General features: G+C 42.1%; 1 protein-coding gene across 4 annotated transcripts in view; it reads left to right on the forward strand.

Annotated features, from left to right (window-relative positions):
* The first annotated feature begins 1267 nt into the window (after positions 1 to 1267).
* Positions 1268 to 20435, forward strand: part of NRP1 (neuropilin 1) — a 135775-nt gene continuing 116607 nt past the window's right edge. For 2 of the 4 annotated variants that reach the window (XM_046013001.1, XM_046013003.1), the window contains exons 1-2: positions 1268 to 1876; positions 5378 to 5552. In XM_046013001.1, the coding sequence (XP_045868957.1) occupies positions 1804 to 1876; positions 5378 to 5552 (248 nt within the window). In that variant the 5' untranslated portion in view covers positions 1268 to 1803. The remainder of the gene's footprint in view (positions 1877 to 5377; positions 5553 to 20435) is intronic. The other 2 variants (XM_046013002.1, XM_046013004.1) reach the window with 1 other exon arrangement.

Here is a 20435-nt window from a genome sequence, read left to right on the forward strand (position 1 = left end):
AGGGTGTGTACAGAAACGCCAATTCCCAGGTGTAGCGACCTTTTCACCTTCCCCACGAACTCCTTGGGAGGGGGTCCACGGGCATTTACCCTTTCGAGGGCCAGACTATTTCTGGCCGAAACCTGTTTGTTCCCTGAAATGTCTTTGCTATTCACATCCTCAGAGGCTCCTGCAGCAGTTCCCGGAAAGTCCCCTGGGGGTGGAACTGGGGGGCATCCAGACCACAGTGAGGACGTGCCGCCGTGGGAGGTGGGGGAGGACAGGAGCTAGAGGACTGGCGTGACAACTGCCTGTGGCCTGGGGTGAGCACTGTGCGACCCCTGCCAAGAGCCCTCCTCTCCCGCCGCTGTTCTCCCTCCCCCCGAGAGGCACCGAAACAGAGGCCACTGGACCCCTAATTGCCAACCCCCCAACACCTGGGCTCCGGAGAGACGTGAGGCTGGGCGGGGTCGGGCGACGGCTGCCCCCTAGCTGGAAGGCGCATCACCTCCCACCGTCCTGCTTTCCCTCTGTCCCAGAGGAAAAGGCCCCAAATCTCCGTTAACAATGGAGTCCCCGGTGTGCAGCGGACACCCGGGCACGACCGGCGCCCGCCAGCGCGCCCCGCTACCGGGCAGAGAGGCGGAGTGCAGCTGCAGCCCAGCCTCGCCCGATCGAGTGGTCTGACTCTGCTTCACGCGGCAGCGACACTGTCGACCCTCGCCCGGCTCTGTGGTGCGCCCACCACTCCAGCCTAGCTTTCCCGGGTCTCCCCCGTCCCGGACCCGAGCGTCAGGGGCACCCCGCTGCTCTCTACCCCGGGTCTCGGACCCGCACTGTCGGAGCGACGCGGCTGGCCCCACGCTCCTCGCCGCCGCGGGCCGGGAATTTGGAGTTGTGGGAAGCCCCAGCCGTCTCCCCGGCGCGCCGCCTCTTCGCTGGCGGCTGGATCCCGGAGATCCTCCGCGGAGCTGCGGGTCTCTCCCCCTTCCCCGGGTCCTGAGCGAGCACGCAGAGGTAGGCTAGCCCGACCCAGTCGCTAGCACTGACCTCGCAGCCTCCTCTCCAAACACACACCCACACCCACACGCCCTGGGCGCAGACCCCCTACGCCTCCCTTCCCACGGAGATCCTGCAGGGCCTTCGGGGGAGACGGACAGACGGACGGGGAAAGCACACGGAGGCAAACTTGTTCCTCCCAGTCTCCTGTCAGGCAATTACTGGCGAGCCTGTGCCGGCAGAGGGGAGGGAGGAAGCGAGGGAAGGGCTCCAGAAGGGGAGGGGGAGGACGGAGGAGGTGGGGGTGCGCAGTTGGTGAAACTCCTCTGTCTCTCGCTCATCTTTTCATTGCTTGCTCCTCTCCTTCGCGCAGACACCCCGGACCTCCCCTGGGCGCCAGCTCCTCGGCTCCAACGGGTCCAGAAACAAGCCGGATTTTTTTTTTTTTTTTTTTTCTGGAAATTGGCTTTGGTGTGTTTCCCTCCCTCCCTCCTCCCCCGGCTACCCCCCCCCCTTTTTTTTTTCTTTTTTTTTTTTTGAGACATGGCCCGGGCAGTGGCTCCTGGAAGAGGAACAAGTGTGGGAAAAGAGAGAGGAAACCGGAGCTAAATGACAGGATGCAGGCGACTTGAGACACAAAAAGAGAAGCATTTCTCTCGGATCAAGGCATTGCCTCGCTGCTCTCTTTTCTCCAAGACGGACTGAGGATTTTACAGCTCTAGGCGGAGTTGAAGCTCTGCAGATTGTTTAGAATCCCCCTTTGCTCTATTTTCCGCCGCACGTTCTCGTTCTCCCGCGTCCGCCTGGGGATCCGGCGAAGGGAGAATGGAGAGGGGGCTGCCGCTCCTCTGCGCCGCGCTCGCCGTAGCCCTCGCCCTGGCCAGCGCTTTTCGCAACGGTAAGTGACAGGCGGAGGCGCGTGTGACAGCGCGGCGGCCGGGCTCCCCGGTTGCCCGCGACCGGCCGGGGTTCGGCTTCCCGCCCCAGCCGCGGGACTCACGCAGAGCAGCCAGGGTGAACCCGCAATAGCCACCTCCCGGCGAATGAAACTTTTGTCCAGGAGGAGAAATAAAGAAATAAGATCGGTGGGCTTAGGGCAGGAAGATTTCAAGTCCACTGCCTCCCTTCTGAAGTTGGTTATTTGGTTATGGGGGTTTTCCTAGCTCTGTTACACAGCAGAGCTGCCTACCTTCTACGATCAGCACACCAAGATCAGCACACCAATTATCTTAATAATGTTTCCTCCCAAAGGCAATTAGATGAGACTCCCTTTTAAAAATTTGATGGCTGTTGAAAGTTAATGAACACTTTACCAGGAGAACTTCCTGGTTCTTTTGCAGCTCTTCGAAACCATTTCCTCTGGTGGGTGCCTGCAAAGGATAGCGGGTTTGTTTTTTTTTTTGTTTTGTTTTTTTTTTTTTTTTTTTTTTTGGTGGATGGAACTCCCTCCGCCTTTGCAAATCGCCTCTAATGTGTCAGAAGTATGAATGAAAGTTACATAGTGTCAATGAAGGAATCTGATATATACAGTATAAAACACCAGGATATCTGAAAATCCTTAATCTAGATGCAGCTTCCCCTTAGCGTTTAAAACCACTCACTGTTAAGTAAATGAAAGACTGCTGGGTTATAAACAGTATCCCCTAACCTAAATAATGTATTTTAAAATGTGATCTGGTTGTAGGCATGTTTAACTTACACTTTAAAGTAGGTGAAGGCAAGGGTATGAAATTCTTTACAGTAAGTCTTTAGCAGTTATTATTAACTAATTATCAAATATTTAGTTTTGTCTGGCTTAGATTTCAATCAAAGTAATTAGAAGAAAAGAACACCCACTACTAACTGTGGTATATTGTTTTAATAAGAGACCACAAGTGGAGGGGTTCATACCAAGAGGAATTTAAATCACATCTTTATGATGGAAGTTAATCTCTTTAATATGCTTTTTGGAGGTTTTGTGATTGAAGCAATAGATTTCCCCCCAACAGCTACCAAGTGGTGTTCTAAAAGATATGCTCAGAGGCAACACATGCACGTACACACACACACACACACACACACACACACACACACACAACTGTGGATGTAGAGTTCAATTTATTAATGAACCTGAGTTGGTGGCATCTTTCTCTAATCTTGCAAAGGATGAAATAACATTCTCCTCCAATTGGAAGAGGTCAAGTGGTTAGACTTTAGAAATCACAGGAGCCCAACCTCTGCCCTCTACAAGTCCTGAGATTAAATCCTTAGTCTGGATGGTCACAGGATGGATTTGAAACCTAATGCAAATAGCTTCCAGACTTTAGGTTGTGAACTGCATGTATATGTGTGTGTGTATGAACACACACACACACACACACGTATATATGAAATATATTTTTAAATTTTCTTAGCGGAAGTCTGGGGAATGTTGAGAACCTGAGCCTCCATCTGTGAGCTTGTCTGGTTAAAGCCATGTTGCTATGATTGCAGTGACCAGAGCCAGTAAAATGCTTCTGTGACACAGCAGACCTCTTAAAGCCATGTCCACCTCCTCGGAGTACCAGTGTCTGCTAAATTAATTCATTAACCTTATTTAGGTCTAATGGTCCAGAGTCATTAGAAATTGCTCTTTCTTAATCAACTGTTAGAGAGATGTAACAGAGCCAGAGAGTCTAGCAGTCCACATTATCTTATTACACTGTCACTTTCTCAGAAGTCACAGATTAAAGAGCTCTGGTGTGGTACCAAGTCCACCTAAATGTCTTCTGAAGTGGCTTGTGGAGTGACTAGAAGCAGTGCTGTTTTATTTCACTCCTCTAACGGATGCCAGACTCTGCCATGATGTTTGTACAGAGCTGGAGGAGACTTAATGAGATGGGGTCACTCTCCAAGTTTTCTGCACATTTAGAATAATGGAAGAGCCTCTGTAGAATCACGTAACAGAGGCCAATATGATCATTAGTTGAGGTCCCAAACTCCAGTTGCAACATTTCTTCTTGGCAAATCTTAAGCTTTTAAAAGCCAAGGCAAAGGAAACCAGCATAAGGGGACCCCCAGGTCTAAAAAACATGGTCAGAAACATCTAGCAATTGAGAAAAACAATATGATTTATACTGTCTTCTTTTTAATTTATGGCAAATGATTTCTGTAATGCATGTAGCTTTATGCATTTTTGATGGGCACTTCATCTTTCATTTCCATTTGACCTGGTTTTCCTGTAATAAAATTCTGTAGATTTATAAATTCATGCTGAGAGCAAAGAATGCCATTCTCTTTCCACAGGGAATCTATTAGATGCAATATTAAAATCTATATATACCATTACTGAAAATTTGTGATTGATAGGCTTATATATTTCACTGCTTTCATACCTATTCCTCTTACATAGTTTATGCACCAAATTTTTATTGCTTAAAATTAAGCATCAATAAATGTGGCAGCATTTCAGGCTGAGACTCTCCAGCATGAAATCCATCATAAAAAGTGACAATGAGAATCTACACTGAACAATAAAGCAGCCCAGTGACTGGTTTATTTGGCTCTCAGTGAATCCCTTCAGCATTTGGGTTTTTGGAAATGAAGGCTCAAAACCAGTCAGCTCACCTTTCCCAGAATGTGAGACCATGGCTTATCATATATGATACCCAGACCTCAGTGTGGTGGGTTTTGGTCCCTCCACCCCAACATTTAGGTAATTAGAATTAATTCTGTGTGGCTATTTTTCTTTCTGCCCAGTTGCTTTGATCTGGTCTCTAAGACTGAACAACTTTACTTGGAGCAGTAGAGCAGAATTATTTCTGCTTCACCAAATACACTTTGTTCTCTGTTGATCTGGATCTCCAGAGCACAGATAACTCAAAATCACTTAGATTTATGGGCAGATAAAACAACAACACAAAAGGTTTGGCTTTAAGCCAATCGAAGTCTTGGATGACAATCCCCACTGATCAATGACATAGACCAGGCTTATCATCAAAAAGCCACACAAGGGGTCGAATAGCTTCTTTTAGTCACCTTCCACTCAGAACTTGCTACTTAATGCGATTACACTTCTTGGGGGATAATTAAGTCTAGCAGAAGCTCCCTGGGGACCATGTTAACATCCATTGAGAGGATTTAATGTTTTTAACACTAGAAGACCTTTTTCTTGGGAAAGGAACTTTGGCGGAGGGTGGTAAGGGTGGAGTCCTGTCACCTGTCAGGTCTCAGTCTCCTTTCCACCCCCCTCCCCCCAAGCTACCCTTCCTGGGAACAAAGAGTGCTCCTGGGTGGTGGGATTGTATCAACGCCACCTGAAGGACCCACGGGGAGTTCTCCCTAAAAACTTATGGAATAATAACCAGTAATTTATATATAAGGCTAGAGCACCGAAGTGGTTGTCAGGGAAAGATTTACCAAAATGTTGTTTTTATTACAGATAAGTGTGGAGATACGATAAAAATTGAAAGCCCTGGGTACCTTACGTCTCCTGGTTATCCTCATTCTTATCATCCAAGTGAAAAATGTGAATGGCTGATTCAGGCTCCCGACCCATACCAGAGAATTATGATCAACTTCAACCCTCACTTTGATTTGGAGGACAGAGACTGCAAGTAAGTGAGCAAGTATTTGAACAGGGCCCCACACCACCATCTAGTGGTCATGGTTGTCTAAGGGGGGGAAGTCTGTGCCTACAGTATGGAATATAAATGGATCCAGGAGGGATTCTAATCTAGGCCAGATCATATGTCAATGGTATGGAAATTAAATTATGTTAAGCGATTTCTGAGTTCCCCAAACTAGGAATATTATGTTGAAATGTATAATCCCTCATATTCTTTTTCCTGTTGACACTTTTGTTTTCGGAACTCTTTTGTTAAGAAGCGTGTCTATGTGCTGCTTTTTTTTTTTTCCTTTTTTTTCCCCCTGAAAAGGGGAAGAACCAGAAACCCAAACTTTCACTTGAGTTTTTATTAAATATTGTGGGTCACTAGCATATATATCATCAACAGATGGTGAGGTTGGCTATTTTTTAACAAATCTCTGACACATTTTGTGATTTAAGGACTGTGTCTTACTGAGTTTGACATGACAAAAGCAAATTGTCATTAAATAAAAATGAGGCATAGAGTATAAGTCAGATGAGGGTTTTTTTTAGTAGATTAATGATTGCAAGTCTTATGGAAAATGCAAGAAAATGGTTAATGCACAGTGAATACAATGGGACTCAAATATAAATTTATATTTCATATATCTGCTTTAAACTTGTTAACTCATTCTAGTGTTAAGTAATTAAGCATCAACTTACGCCAGATTTCATTATTACAAAAATATTCTCACTATAGAGACAGCCTAAATTATACTTCCTCACTTTATTGGAAAGAATTAGTTGTGCAGGTTTGGCTTTGCACAGTATGGAAAATGTATTTTAACCTTGTGGGCGCAAGCAGTCCACTCAGATCCAGTTTGCCCTTCTCTCTGGACACCCAGCTGACCACCGGTCTCTGTCTTGTCTACCTTACCCCATTCTGCCAATCTGCACAGGGTATATTCTCCAGACACTTGAACCTGAACATATACCTTTAATGAAGTTTGGATATAGAAATAGTTTTAGCAAAGGAAAACAATCTTACTTAAGCCTCAATTCCGAAGTGTTTCTCTGGAACTGATATGTTTTCCGAAGTTTTAAAATGGGTCAGTTCGATATAATTGTGTACAGTGTGAATAGGTTACGAGTTCTATTGGATATAAACATTATTGTGCTGGGACATTCATTATTAAAAGTATTCTATTTGCAAATACCTAGCCCTTTTAGGGAAGAACAGAATGATATGAAAATGTTCCCACTGGTAAGAGGTCCTTAACAACCTGTTGAGTTGGTATGGTAAAACGAGTGTTTTGTGGGCGGGGAAATGAGGTCATCTGGTTAATTCAACATTCTGGTGCTAGAGAATTAGCATACATTCATTGATCAATTTCCAGATAATCAGCATACACTACAGTGTAATAGAATTATGCCGGTTCCAATTTAATCCTTGTTCTGTGCTTCAGGGCGTTATATTGACTCTTAATCTTGTACAAAAGTTGCCATTAATAGTGTTCCAGCGACTGCTAGGAAACAGGGAATTTGTTGCTGTTGTTGACGATATTCTGTATGGTGATTTTACAATGTCAATCACCTAGACAACCTAGAGATTTTTTTCTTTCATTTTATTTTAGTTTGTTTTATTTTATTTTTTTGCTTTTTGACAATACCTTTTTTTTTTTGCTTTTTGACAATACTTAAACTGCTCTAAAAGATATTTTTAAGAAACTCAACATAAAACATACTCAAGTAATATAACATTATTCCAAAGATAAGGAGCCATTACAATTTAGCAAACTCATGCCTGCTAAGTCCTGATCTGAGAGTGGCACCCACATCTGTGTATCAGATAATAGTTAATAAATTCGGAATAATCAGGAGTCACTAGCAGGGATGTGCTGATCAATATTGAATGACTGGATCTTGGAAAGGTATGGATCAGGTCCTCATCTGTAATATTTACCAATTTCTATAGGGTAAATATTCCCACCATGACCAGTTTCAACTATCCATGTGATGTCACCGTACACAGACTTGGGTACTCATGTACTCCTAAAGAGACATGTGGGATGGGTTCTTGTGAACTGGTGCAAGCCAGTTCCAGCACAATAACCGGGGACGCCAGTATGAAAGGGAAGCCAGTCGAGAGAGTTAATACATGTTAAGTGCTTATAACAGTGCCTGGTACACAGTAAGTCTTCAATAACTATTTGTTGTATCATGATGTGAGGTGGATTATGGAATTGGAATCTTCTTAGTTTTCTTCCTCCTTTCTTTCCTTCTTTCTTTTCTTTCTTTCTTTCTTTCTCTCACTTTCTTTCTTTTTTTCTTTCACTTTTTGAGACCTTCTTTTTCTCTTTAAATTTATTTATTTATTTTGAAATACAGAAGGAGCATGCACACATGAGTGGGGGCAGGGGTGGAGGGAGGGAGCAGAGGCAGAGGGAGAGAATCCCAGGCTGACTCCACGCTGAGCATGGCACCTGATGTGGGGCTCAAACCCAGGACCCTGAGATCAGAACCTGAGCTGAAATCAAGCATCAGATGATTAACTGGCTGAGCTACCCAGAGACCCCTCAGATTTCCTTTTGAAAAATGACAAGGATAATCATTGTTTATATGAAGGGACAGTTTTAGTGATATCAGCATGGTATTCAAGAAACTGACATGGGCAGGAAGATTGTCTCTGTCCTTCTGCTAGTGAGACTTTTTTAAGGCTACCCAGTGAAGTGGTTTCTTAACTGTAGCAACTGAGGGTTTGTTCTCTCTGAAGATGCCATCTCCTGGCCAACCTCGAAAGGCTGATATATTTAGCCTGATGAAGTCAATGGAGATGATGGCATAGAAAATACCTTTTTGCCATCTTGCTACCTGATTGTTTTATCAATGAAAATTCCAAAAATGATAGAGGAAGAGCAACTGAAGACATTGCTGTCACTATCTTTCCAGGCTGGTCCACGTGACTCCTGGTCACTGTTGAAGGTTACACTGGAGATTCTACAAATAGGGCACAATTCTTAAGGCTTTTGTGAAGGCTGCAAGAAGAATCCACAGCTTTGATTTAAAATTAAAATTCCCCACAAAAATAGAAAATACCAATAACCTTGGAAGAACAAATTCATAGACTTCAAAATTTTACATCGAATGTACAAAAGCATGGTTTTGTTTTTGTTTTTATTTTAGTGGTTTTGAGTTTGTTAGTTGTGTTGTTTTTTTTTTTTTGTAATTTATATTAGGCTACCTCCATAAAAGGAATTTGAGATAATACAAAATTAGGTACAACAAACCACATTCAATGAGCTAGCAAGCTTGTAGTTATCATTCCTGTTGAGATCAAGCTGATAGTCTTATTTGAGATATTTAATATCTCTCCTTGTTTCAGCTATATTATATGTCTAATAGCAATAAAAAGTACTTGCTTTACCAATGCCAACAGGTTATTGGTAAGATAAAATGGGGTAGTGGAGAGCCCACTAGGAAAGGAAAGCCTTTTGAAATCTTGAAAGCATCCCTCAAAAGAAGTTATCATTGCTATTACGATATCTCAAACAACTTGGTGATGGTTAGAACATATCAAGCTAAATATATAGGTCCAGTAATGGGATGATCTGCGTAAAATACACCCAGCAATTTCTCTCGAAACCGTCCAGTCTTTGTATAATGAGAAACATCCTTAAAAGCCAAGTAAACAATTTTTTTTTTTTTTTGTAGAGCGTAGGGATGGATAAGTAATTAAATAGATGACTTCTGGGAGGAAAAATATTTTTATTTACATTTGTATTGTTTTATTTATAATTGAATTAAAAACTATTTCATAGTTTTAACAATATAATAAAAGGTACACAGTTACAACTTTTCATGTGAAGAGCATGACCATAACTATGAACCTAAACTTATAAAAAGTTTTTAGAGTGAATATCAAGGGGCATTATTTCCATAGGGAAAATGAATGTATCAGGTTGTGCCTGATAGTTTTAAAATGCAACAATCTCTGTTTCAGGTTCCATTATGAGTCAGGTTTCTAGACAAATAAGCATCAAAACCATAATATTATAACTCCCTGAATTCTTTTATTGAACAAAGTGTGGTATGGATCAATCGCTCAATCAAGCAAGCAGAAGAACATCTGTCTGCAGGCTAATGTTGTGCCAAGATGTGTAGCAATACGGTCTGGTCTGGTTTTACTGTTATGTTGATAAAAGGTGGCTAGAGAATGTTCTGAAGGAGAAGGTGTGGAGGGAATTCACCAGCACAATCCTCCACGCTTGTGAAGTCAAAGCACAGTTACAAGCAGAAAAGAAAGAAAAAAGCAACCTGCCAAGTGTTTTTCGAGAAAGCAACGTTGATTGGGCACTGTACATGGTTTCCTGCATTTCCATTGAGCTAGTTAGATCTTACCTAACGATAGTTTCCTTCGGGGGTAACGCAGACATCTTGAATCTCATAAAATTTTATATCTGCATAATAAACAAGAATGTCATTGATACAGTAGTTAGAATTTATGGAACTTTTCCGGTTTCCCAGCAATGCAAACTATCAGCATGATAATTTATAATGGGTTGTGACAAATACTGCTGAGCAAAGAGGTGTGTGATTACATTCAGATCAGATGTCCTCATCTGGGGAGCAATAAAAATTTCACAGACATTGGGTTAAAAACATTAAGAAAATGAATGTGGAGCTCCAGAAAGAGTCTAAAAAGGTGGTAGTGTTGGAGGGAGAAAGCTCAGTAGTGGTCTTCTTACTCACTGGTTCCTGACTTCAGTGCCTGATTTGTCAGTGCTGTTTTGTAGGATTTCACCAAGACGCAGGCTAAGGTGGCGCAGATGCTTTTCTGTCTATAACTTAGGTGTGTATTCCCTTCTTAGTGGAACCAAAAATAAGTGTTTTGTTTTTTTTCTAATTCAATGCAGTCAAGGGAGATTTCACTTTTGTAACTTCGTATGAAGTTTAATTACAAGAAAATTTTAACTAAACAGAGATGCTCTTCAGGTTTTGAAATCTTGTTGGAACAAATCACACATCGTTTCTTTAATGCTACTTTAAAATTACCTGTTATTACAAACTTTGAAACACCGGTCATTTCATTTATTGTTGTAGACCGTAAACTCACTGAAAGAAATTAATCTTCCATTAGTTTCTCAGATCTGATAATTTTCACACATTTAATTATACAGTGGTCACTTTGTCATTTATTGGCAATTTGGGAAATACAAGTTCCATTTTTGGTTTCCCTGAATACTATTTTTTTTTGTTTGTTTTGATCCTTGCTTTTTTTACTTTGTTCAGCTATGGGGTTTTTCATTAATTTTGATTTTTTTATGCATTAAAATATTATTTACCTCGATTGGTGAATTTTTGGCTTTTTGTACCTGACGCAAGTGCCTTACTCTAGTCCCAGTCTTGTGTTTTAGACTATCACTTAGACCAAAACAAAGCCTTTGTTTTATGGAAAACAGTGAGTATTTTAAACCAAAATATTTTTCCATTTTCTATATTAAATACAGAAGTATACGTACTTTTATTAAAGTACAAAATGTATGTAGAAAAATACAGTGTAAAATTTGATAAAATTTTATAAGGTGAGCACAACCACATACGCAATCCAAAGTAAACATTTCCAGCTTCCTATGAAGAATTCCCCTTATGTTCCACTAGCCTTTGGCTTTAAGGAAGACTCCTGTCCCAACGTGTGATTCAATTTTTATAAATTTCAAAATAAGACAAAACTAAAGTCTTGTCTTAGAAATCTGAGGGCACTATCCTTCAACTGCAGTAAAACTCTTTGGAATAGAGATAGAACAGTGCATATGGTTCCCTTTCTGACAAAAATAATTTAAAAAAAAAACAGAGTCATAGAGAAGTGTATGCTAATGTTCTTCAGTGGCTGCTGTAGAAATATCTCGTATTCGTTACATATACTGTGGGTTTGTTAAAATACACACAAAGTTTACAAACTAGAGCTTCCTTTGATGCACGGCAAATACAGAAAAATCTTCCCTGGCTTTATTTTTCAGTTTTTCATTGTTGGTTTTCATCTCAAGTAACTTCCCAACATGGGCAGTGTGGGAGGCACCACCACCAAGCTCAGTTTAATTAAAAAACTTTTGAGTGGTTAAGAATGAACCCTTCTCAGAACAACTGCTGGACAGTATTGTTGCTACCGCCTGCAGTGTCCTTGGTTACTACTCAGGCAGATAATTATCTACTTTCCTCCTTTTGATATTTTTCCCTATTAGCACTGATTTAATTTGAACAAAACCCCATGTGTTTAATAGAATTAATGTCCCTTTATTATTTTTTACTATAAGCAATCACATTGTATCATAATGAATTCTGAGTACTACAAGGTTGTTGTGTGTTAGGCATTTCTGTAATTTGAAAGAAGCAACCTTTATGAGAAGCTAAAAGAGAAGGTTAGTTGAAATCTTATCAAATTGAATCAACATGTGCATGGCATTTCCAACCAGATTTCACTGGGGGAGCAGACACTTAAAAATTGATCCAAGTGAGACATATGCCTTCAGCCGGCATGCATATTCTCGGCTCCTTTTTTTTTCCGGCATAAAACTTGATACTTGCATGCATGCTGACATACTCCGGCAGAAGCACACACACAAACACATATGTGCATGTGTGTGTGTGCTTGTAAAGGAGGCTACAAAATAAACTTAGCTAATTGCCGTTGTAGTATTCATCAAGGCTGATCATTAAGCCCAAAGAAGAACAAGAGACAAGATTAGTGTTCAGATCAGGTTCCAAATGCCTCCTAATTGGGTGTTTGTAATCAATCCTGATTGTAGGAGTCAGTGACTTGGCAGAACTTAGCACCTCAAAAAAAAGATTTTTCCTGCTATTCTGTGGTTGATGGAACTGTGTCTAGTATCTAGGTCAGTTAGGGATGGCGTGAGGTCGGGATAATTCTCAGATTGGCTGTGAAGCCTGCCAAACATATCATGCTGGCTTATGGTTGAAATCACTTAGTCTTTGCAGTTAGCTTAGCAATTGAACTTCCTTCATTGAGAACTCTACAAAATTCTGCAGAAGAGCAGAGAGGAAAAATAATCTTGGCTTCTCTCTACTCAGTTGTCTTTTAACTTAGTTTTTCTCATGTTCAAGCCTAGGCCTATATTGCACGCATCTTATATCTTATTCAGTCACCGTGGTTTTTTCTCCTTTAATTTAAATAATTAATAGAGTGTTTGGGAAGGAATGGTCACAGCTGGTGCTTCCTATCGGGTCCTCACTCTATGTCCACCATGAAATAAGCACTGTGCACACAATTTCATGCAAGCTTCCTGCCAATTCCATTTTACAGATGGCAGCACTGAGGTTTAGAAAAGTTAAATCAACTGAGCCCAAACGCGCAGCTGCTGCACTAAGTATCTTTCCATCTTTGTGACCGATGGGGCTTGGGATGAAGTTCTTATCAAATATTGCCAGTCTATCTGGTATTCAGACAGCCATTTTCTTCTATGAAATACCTCATAGAACTCTGAATACAAACCCATTCTGAGGAAGGACTTAATTTTTAAGCTCTCGGTTCAGATTAGGTAAGACCTGCTAAAAACTTCAACCAACCGGTGATTTTCCACTCAGTTAAAAACTTGCCTGAACCTGGGGATGAAATCCTGGTGGAAAATATCTAAATTCTGGTCCCTTTCGTTGATGGAGTTTGAAAGCACAGAGCACATACAAACACAGTATTTACTTAAAGCCTGATAACCAGGCAGCACAAGGGTTCGATTTATACAGTTGGTTCAAGGGATGCGTGAGATCCCAGCTGTGGGATCCGCTTCCTACCAGATCCAGAAGTCAGAAGGCTGCCTTGTCTTCCAAGCATTGTTCATTTACTTCATCTCAGCAAATGTCGGGAAAGTTTTGCTCTCCCACAGCTCCCCTATTTGTAAAGTTTCAATACTTGTATTTGCCATGGTGACTCTGTAAGGGTTAAAAGGGAGAATGTTTGCTCAGGCACTGGATTCCTATGAGAAAGAGAGGAGTGTTTTTTGAGAAGAAACAGATGCTCCAGAGTATTTTGTTTTTATCTGGTCAGATACTTGTATAATCAGCCGGCCAGGTTGGTGGTGATGGCTTGTTGCTTCTGTGAGGGACTGGCATGTCACGGAGAGAGCAGCCAGTCCTAGGCTGAAAGACAATGCTAAATGTCTCCTCATTCAAGTTCTGAAATTTCTTTAGGACAGCCAGAGGTGGCAAAGGCCAGTCCATACATTCCTGATTCCAACTTCTTGCCTAAGTCTCCAACCAATAGATGCTTCGAGCTGGAAAGCTATTGTGTGCAACAGAAGCAATCACTGAAATGGCAGTGAAAAAAAAAAATGTGGTCAAAACCTTAGTCCTCCAGAGATAATTTTTTTAAAAAAAATTAAAAGCACTAAATTCCCAAATGTAAAGAAAAAAAAAAAAAAAAAAAGAACATGCTCTCGACTTGAAGAAAATAAAGGACACAAAGACCCCCAGTCTCGGTAGTTTGACTTCCTCTCCCTCGGGGGGATGTTGTTTTGGATGGAGCAACACCTGAGTCTGCTGTTTGGCCTTTTCTCTCAGTTCAGACCAGCCCATCTGTTCTTGAATAATTTGGGAAAGTGGGCATTTATTTGTAATGCAGTTGGTCCTAAAAAAAAAAAAAAAAATGATGAAAATTTCAATTTCTGGATCAATCCACTCTTGGAAAAAATGACAGCCACTAAAAACGACAAATCTGCCTGAATTCGACAGCAACGCTATATTATGCATGGAGCTCTTGGACCCATCTGTCCAGGTCCCTCATTCTAACTGTACAGGTAAGGGTTCATCTCCCTCATTGGGTGGTGAACTCTTCGTAGGCAGACACCATGTCTTCCTTACTTCTCTGCTCTCTACAGTCCCCATGATGCTTTGCACCTAGCAGGCACTAGCCTTAACAGAATGCCATAGTGGGGAGTTTTATTGAAATTAAAGTCCTGAAAGAATAGAGAGAAGGCGAACAGTGTTGCCTCAAGTAGAGTCTATAGTTCACGAGAGGCAGTCTGGAGGACAGAACAGCAAAATTCAGTGAAGGGAGAGCAAAAGGGACAATTCTGATAAATATCGGTCAGTGGTCTGAGCGCCAGTCTTTCAAAAAGACACAATGGCAGCCACTTCCTGGACACAGAGGTGGTAGCTTCATTTTTGCGTTCTCGAAATCTGTCCAGGTCCCTCCTCCTCTGTCCCCACCCACCCACTCAGAGACATCAGAGCTGGGACATTGGCGCCTCGGTTCACAGCTACACAGGCAAGGCCTGCAGATTGTCTGAGAGAGTGAGAGAGCAATCTCCTATGGGCACAACCTGCTGCCCTTCCACTGTCTATGTTTGAAATGCATTTTAGCCTTGCTTCTGCAGGAGCCAAAACGTCCCACAACTCCCCTGGCAGCTTCTTCACTTCTACAAGGGGTGGCCCATAATTTTATTTTTCACTGAAGGTTGTTGACCCTGGACAGAGAGAAGAGTAGGGGTTTTAGCACTGATTGGATTTTTTTCTTTCTTTTTTTTTTAAGATTTTTTTATTTATTGGAGAGCGAGAGAGCTCACACACACAGGAGTAGGAGGGATGGACAAAGGAAGAGGAAGAAGCAGACTCCCCACTGAGCAGGGAGGCCAATGAGGGACTTAATTCTAGAACCCTGAGATTACAACCCAAGCCAAAGGCAGATGCTTCACCAAAGAGCCACCCAGGCACCCCACCCCCCTTTTTTACGGAACAAGTTTTACATTTTCCCTATCCTTTATTCCACTGCCAATTTCTTTGTCCCTGAGTAACTGTTAGGTGATCTTGGTTTAGTCCTTTAAGACCCATCCTCATTTCCTTCTTTAGCTCTTCTAGCCTCATGCCTAGTGCGTGCGTTAGTTCATTAACTCGAGCTGGGGATTTCTGATTGTCAGGGGACGGTGTTAGCAGCTCCTGTGAAAGTGTTCTGGTGAGGATCAGGGGTGTGTGGATCATAATTGCATGTCTACCCTTCATCCCCATCTGGGAGGCAGGATTTAGGGCAGGAGGGCTGCCTCACCGTCCATGAATGGCTTGGCTGTGGCGCTGTGAATACCATGACTTTGACGGTGTCGACCGGCGCAGCTCAGGAAGGTGTAGCATCGGGCTCTGATGGACTCCCACAACCCAGACAGAGCCTCAGTTCACCTTTTTTCTTCTCTTTCTGAAGAAAAAAAAAATGTTTTCCTTCCCCTACTATCTCAGTGACACAGTGCTGATGACATAATGAAGGTGGAAGTATCTTATGAACACAAGAGAAATAGGTTAAATAAAGCCGAGGTATTACTATAACAGGAAGTGCATCCGCGGGTTTTGTTCCTTAAAATAAGTTCAGACTGTAAACAATAACGTCTGCATCCTCAGGAGAAGGCACTTATAAATATTTCAAAAGCACTGCACATGTCCGCAACAGAGATAGTATCTCGTGCTCAGCGTGTACTCAGCAAACAAGAGTTCCTGAATATTCTTATACTAAGTTGGCAGGATAAGTGGGTTATAATTGCCATCCTCTAAAACTCCTGATGGGTGGAGTTTCTGGAAAAATCCCACGGAAGATGCTGTCCCAAGGTCCCAAACTTGATAATAGCATTAATGGGTTTAAAAAAAAAAATGCACAATTTTCTCAAGTGTGCCTGAGGACTTAGAAATCTCTTCGGCACACCCAGATATAAAGCAGTCCATACTTTATGGAAGGTGGGAGCCAGGATCATGGTGGCTGTTACACTCGGGATGCCAGTCCTTTCTAACCACTTAACTCTGCCACTAAATTCACATGCAAGAAAGAGGAAATTAGGTGGATTTTGTATTATAAATCCATAGAGAATTTATAGGAAAATACACGTTTTTCGATTGCTGATCCTTCCCATTCTCGTTCCCGTCCCTCCACTTCTCGTGGCCCCAGGTCCTTTAACTTTGCCATCTCTTTCCCCCATTTCTGGTTGGGACAGATTTCTCAATAACGAGGAGGGTCTCAGTGCTAATGAGGAAAAGCCACTTCATCTAGCAGAAAGGGTTTGTTCTCCTTCTTGTGGGACCATTATCAGCCTCCTCAGGTCAAACAGATTCTGTAGGACTTTCCTACTCATGAGTAGAAGAAGTCCTCCTGGGAACTGGTTACCCTTCAAACAAATATTTCATCTTCTGCCTTCCCTGTTACTGCCACGGGTACTGAAAGGACTGTCTACACTCTACCGCTCTACCTTCTCACTTAACTCTTTTCAGCATCATTCCTGTCCCTTCCAGTTGACTGAAACTGCTTGCTTAACTGCTCCATTCCAATCACTCTTCTAATGCCCAGGCCACTGACTTTGCCTTGACCCTGATTTTTTTGCCCTTTGTACAACATTATATGCTATTGGCCAATCTCTATACATCAGAGCTTGCTTCTTCTCCGTATCGTGTCATACTGTACCATCGTGGATTCCTCCCTACCTCTCTTTTTGGATTTTCTCCTTCTCCTCTAACACTAAAAGACAGGCATTGGCAAAACCTTTGCCCTGAATGTCTTCTCCCTGAATAGCTTTATTGATCTCAGCTACTCAGCTCTCCCAAATTTCTGTCCAGCCCTACATTGCCCAGCCCTACATTGCCCAGCCCTAAACATTGGACTCAAACTTCCAAATTCATTCCAGACAATGTTTACTGCCTGAGTGGTAGACCATTGCCACAAATGAAAAAACCTGGTTTTGTACCACCCCTGCCTTTTCATTTTTTTATTGACTCCTTTCTTTCCTGTGTATCCAAACTTGACACTCTAGAATCTCTCCCAATTCCTATTTGTCCCCCAGGTGCAGTCAGCTTAAGGCCTCAACATTGCATATCTACAATACCCTTCCTGTCTATCTTTTCTCTTCCATTTCCACTGCTACTGCTCAAAGCCTAACACTTTTTAACCCACTCTCAATGCTATTGCATTAGCGACACAAAGGGACTTTTCTCAGTTGTTCCTCTTTGCTTAAGAAACCTTGAGCTTCCTGTTCCCCCCTCTGCTTCTGCCTGTGTTTCTCAGGCCTCCACAAGAGAACTTCGTCCTGTCCCTCTACTCTATCTCTTGTGGCATCCCGATATATTCTTGCCAAAATAAATGTAGTTCTTTAGACTCACCCCTGGTTTATCTCCCCATGCCTATTCATTGGGTGTTTTCTTCACATACCTTGTGTCCCTGTCAAAATGTTTCACATCATTCTAGTTCCATCTGAAGTGCTCCTTTGTAAAGCCATTTCTGAGAACCAATGACCAATTAAATGTGGTCTCTCTCTCTCTGTCCTCCCACACCCCAAGAATTGTGTTTCTACATCTTTCATGCTCTTTAAAGTATTCTGTCCTGTCATAATGTCATAATCATTAATATTCTGCTACTCCTCACCCACCTAGCTCATAAGGTGCTTACGAACAGAGTATGATACTGTTTTCCACGACTCACAGAGCCTAGTGTAGTGTTTCATCTGTAATAGGTGCTTAATTAACATTCCTGAATCGAATGGACCAACTGACGTCCAACTGAGTCTTCTCCAGTGTGTTCATCTAGCACGGAAGAACCAAGTCAGCTTTTTAGGAAAAGCTCTGACTTAATCAGACTATTAAAATGCACACTTACGCTTCTCATTTACATGGTAAACCCTTCCTTTGCCTGGGTAGTGGAGTCAACCTCACATTTTTCCTCTAAAAAGCTCTATTTTTTTTAAATCACCTAAATTTTCTACATATGAATAGCTTTAGCTAAATCTCAACAAATACGCAAAGGTAGTGCTTGACTGAAAGCTTTGCTTTCTGTCTCACACTCATCTCCACAATCTGTTTTGGAGTTAGAGACATCACATGCGTTAACAGTAGAGACATATGTCCCGATTGTTGAGTGTTTTCTAACATCCCCGCAACTCCCAGGACTTCATGTCACTGCTCTAGAAACTTTGTCCATTATATGTTCATATCTGGGCTCATGGCCAAACCACCTTTATATAAATTTAGCACAAATAATTTAGAGCCTTCCCGTATTCTAGCTGGCAACCCCAATACGTGCACGTTAACTTCACAGCAGGCTTGCTGGGGAAGTTGTATAAAGTGAGGCTCTCTGGAACAGAAGTCAACACAGGATGGATCCTGAGCAGAAGGGTGTAAATACGTTAGTCCGTATTACCAGATAAATACCAAGGCCCAAGTCTTGGTGCAACTACATGAAGATACCACTCTGGGGAGAGGCTAGACTGAGCTAGCCCAGAGGTTGCTGAAATGGACAATAAGGGATTTCAGCTGCTCCCGTGGTTCACACCATCCCAATGTTTCCTAAGTATTTCTTAAAGCTGTGGGTCACAGTGAACTGGTGTTTACTGTGAACTCTTCCCAAGAGGAAGAGACAAACAAATGGCATGGGCATGGCTCCCCGTACAATAGTCATGTGACCACCACAGTTCATTTTTGTATTTCTTACCACCTTTTACTGAGCTCTCTGGGTTACCGCCAAATGTTTCTGTTTTCTGTCTAGTCTAGAAACCCATAGCACACCCCTATCCTCCCATCTCCATGTTGTCCACAACCAGAGAACGGAATGACTTAGATGATAAACTCTTGCATTTCCATGGAGGTCAAAGATGAGCCGGGGCAGAGGCAGAAGTGCTGCCTGACTGTACCTTCATTTTATTCTTCTTTGTGCCAGTCCCATGGTGACCACCTTCATCGTTCCCTTGGGTGACTTGCTTTGCTAACAGTGTGGTCTTCACATGTGATGCCGATAGGATCCCGTCACGATCTTGAATTCTAGAAGTGACTCAGCCTTTGTTTTGTAGAGCTGTAGGCTCCAGTATTTCATCTTTCTGGACTTGCATTTCTTCATCTGGGAAATGAGAGAGAGAGGTTCTGTGCTTTCAGCCCTTTTGCCTCTAATCTAACAGGATTCTCTGTGTGCAGGGGAATCCTGTCGCGATAAAAGCATATTCCGAAGATGTTTTTTCTGATGATTTAGCCTGTGCTTATCCCTGGTCCTTCCTTTGTCTTTGACAAGACCGCCCCACACCTTTTCTCTTTGTCTCTCTTTAGCTCTGAGCTACTCCAACTCAGTCCAGACCCTCCCTGCCTTTTGCAAAACAACCCCTCCCCTTTCCTTAACCTTTCTTTTCCTCTGAGACACTTTTTTATGTCAGTTTTCTACCCCTAAATTTTATCAGACATTTTAGATTCTATCTCGGCAAGATTTATTCCAGAGAATTGCCCATTTCCCCACCTTGACCCTAATCTTCTCCATTAACTGGGGATTATTTTAACTCATCAGTTATTTGGAAGAACTGGCAACGTCGTCCTCAGAAATGCTCATTTCTTGTTCTGCTGTCACTGAATATGATATTTGCAGGCAGTGGAAATTCTGTGCGGGAATAAGCTGTTTATTCTTGAAACTAGATGGGCCACAGGCCAAGTTCAAGATATAATTTAACTGCAATTGATAACCTAAATGTTAATCGAGACTTGGATTTGATCACTAGCACAGAAATAGCTCTACCTTACCTTTCTGCTCAACAGAGCTTATTAAAATTAGATTGTAAAAAATAGAAATTGCATTGGAAAAAATACAGAAGAATGACAACAGCGATTTTGTTAATGAATCCCACCTCACTCTTTATGTCTCAAAGGCAGCTAAACTATGTAATAAGCTATGCATCTATTTGTAAAACAGTCTCGAATTAAGGAGCTTATTCAGATGCCATTGTAAAAATAATTTTCTGAAATTGTGGTCTATCAACAGGAGATAAGATGGCACTTTGTTGTCGCCTGCTGAGGCCCATTATGAATATTCTATTTCAGAGGCAAATCACACTGTAAATACAATGTTCAGATTCATTTATTTCCACAATAGCATTTTTGCAAAGGTGCAATTTCATAATTTGACTTAGCA

Source organism: Meles meles, chromosome 7, assembly GCF_922984935.1.
Source record: "Meles meles chromosome 7, mMelMel3.1 paternal haplotype, whole genome shotgun sequence".
NCBI lineage: Eukaryota > Metazoa > Chordata > Mammalia > Carnivora > Mustelidae > Meles > Meles meles.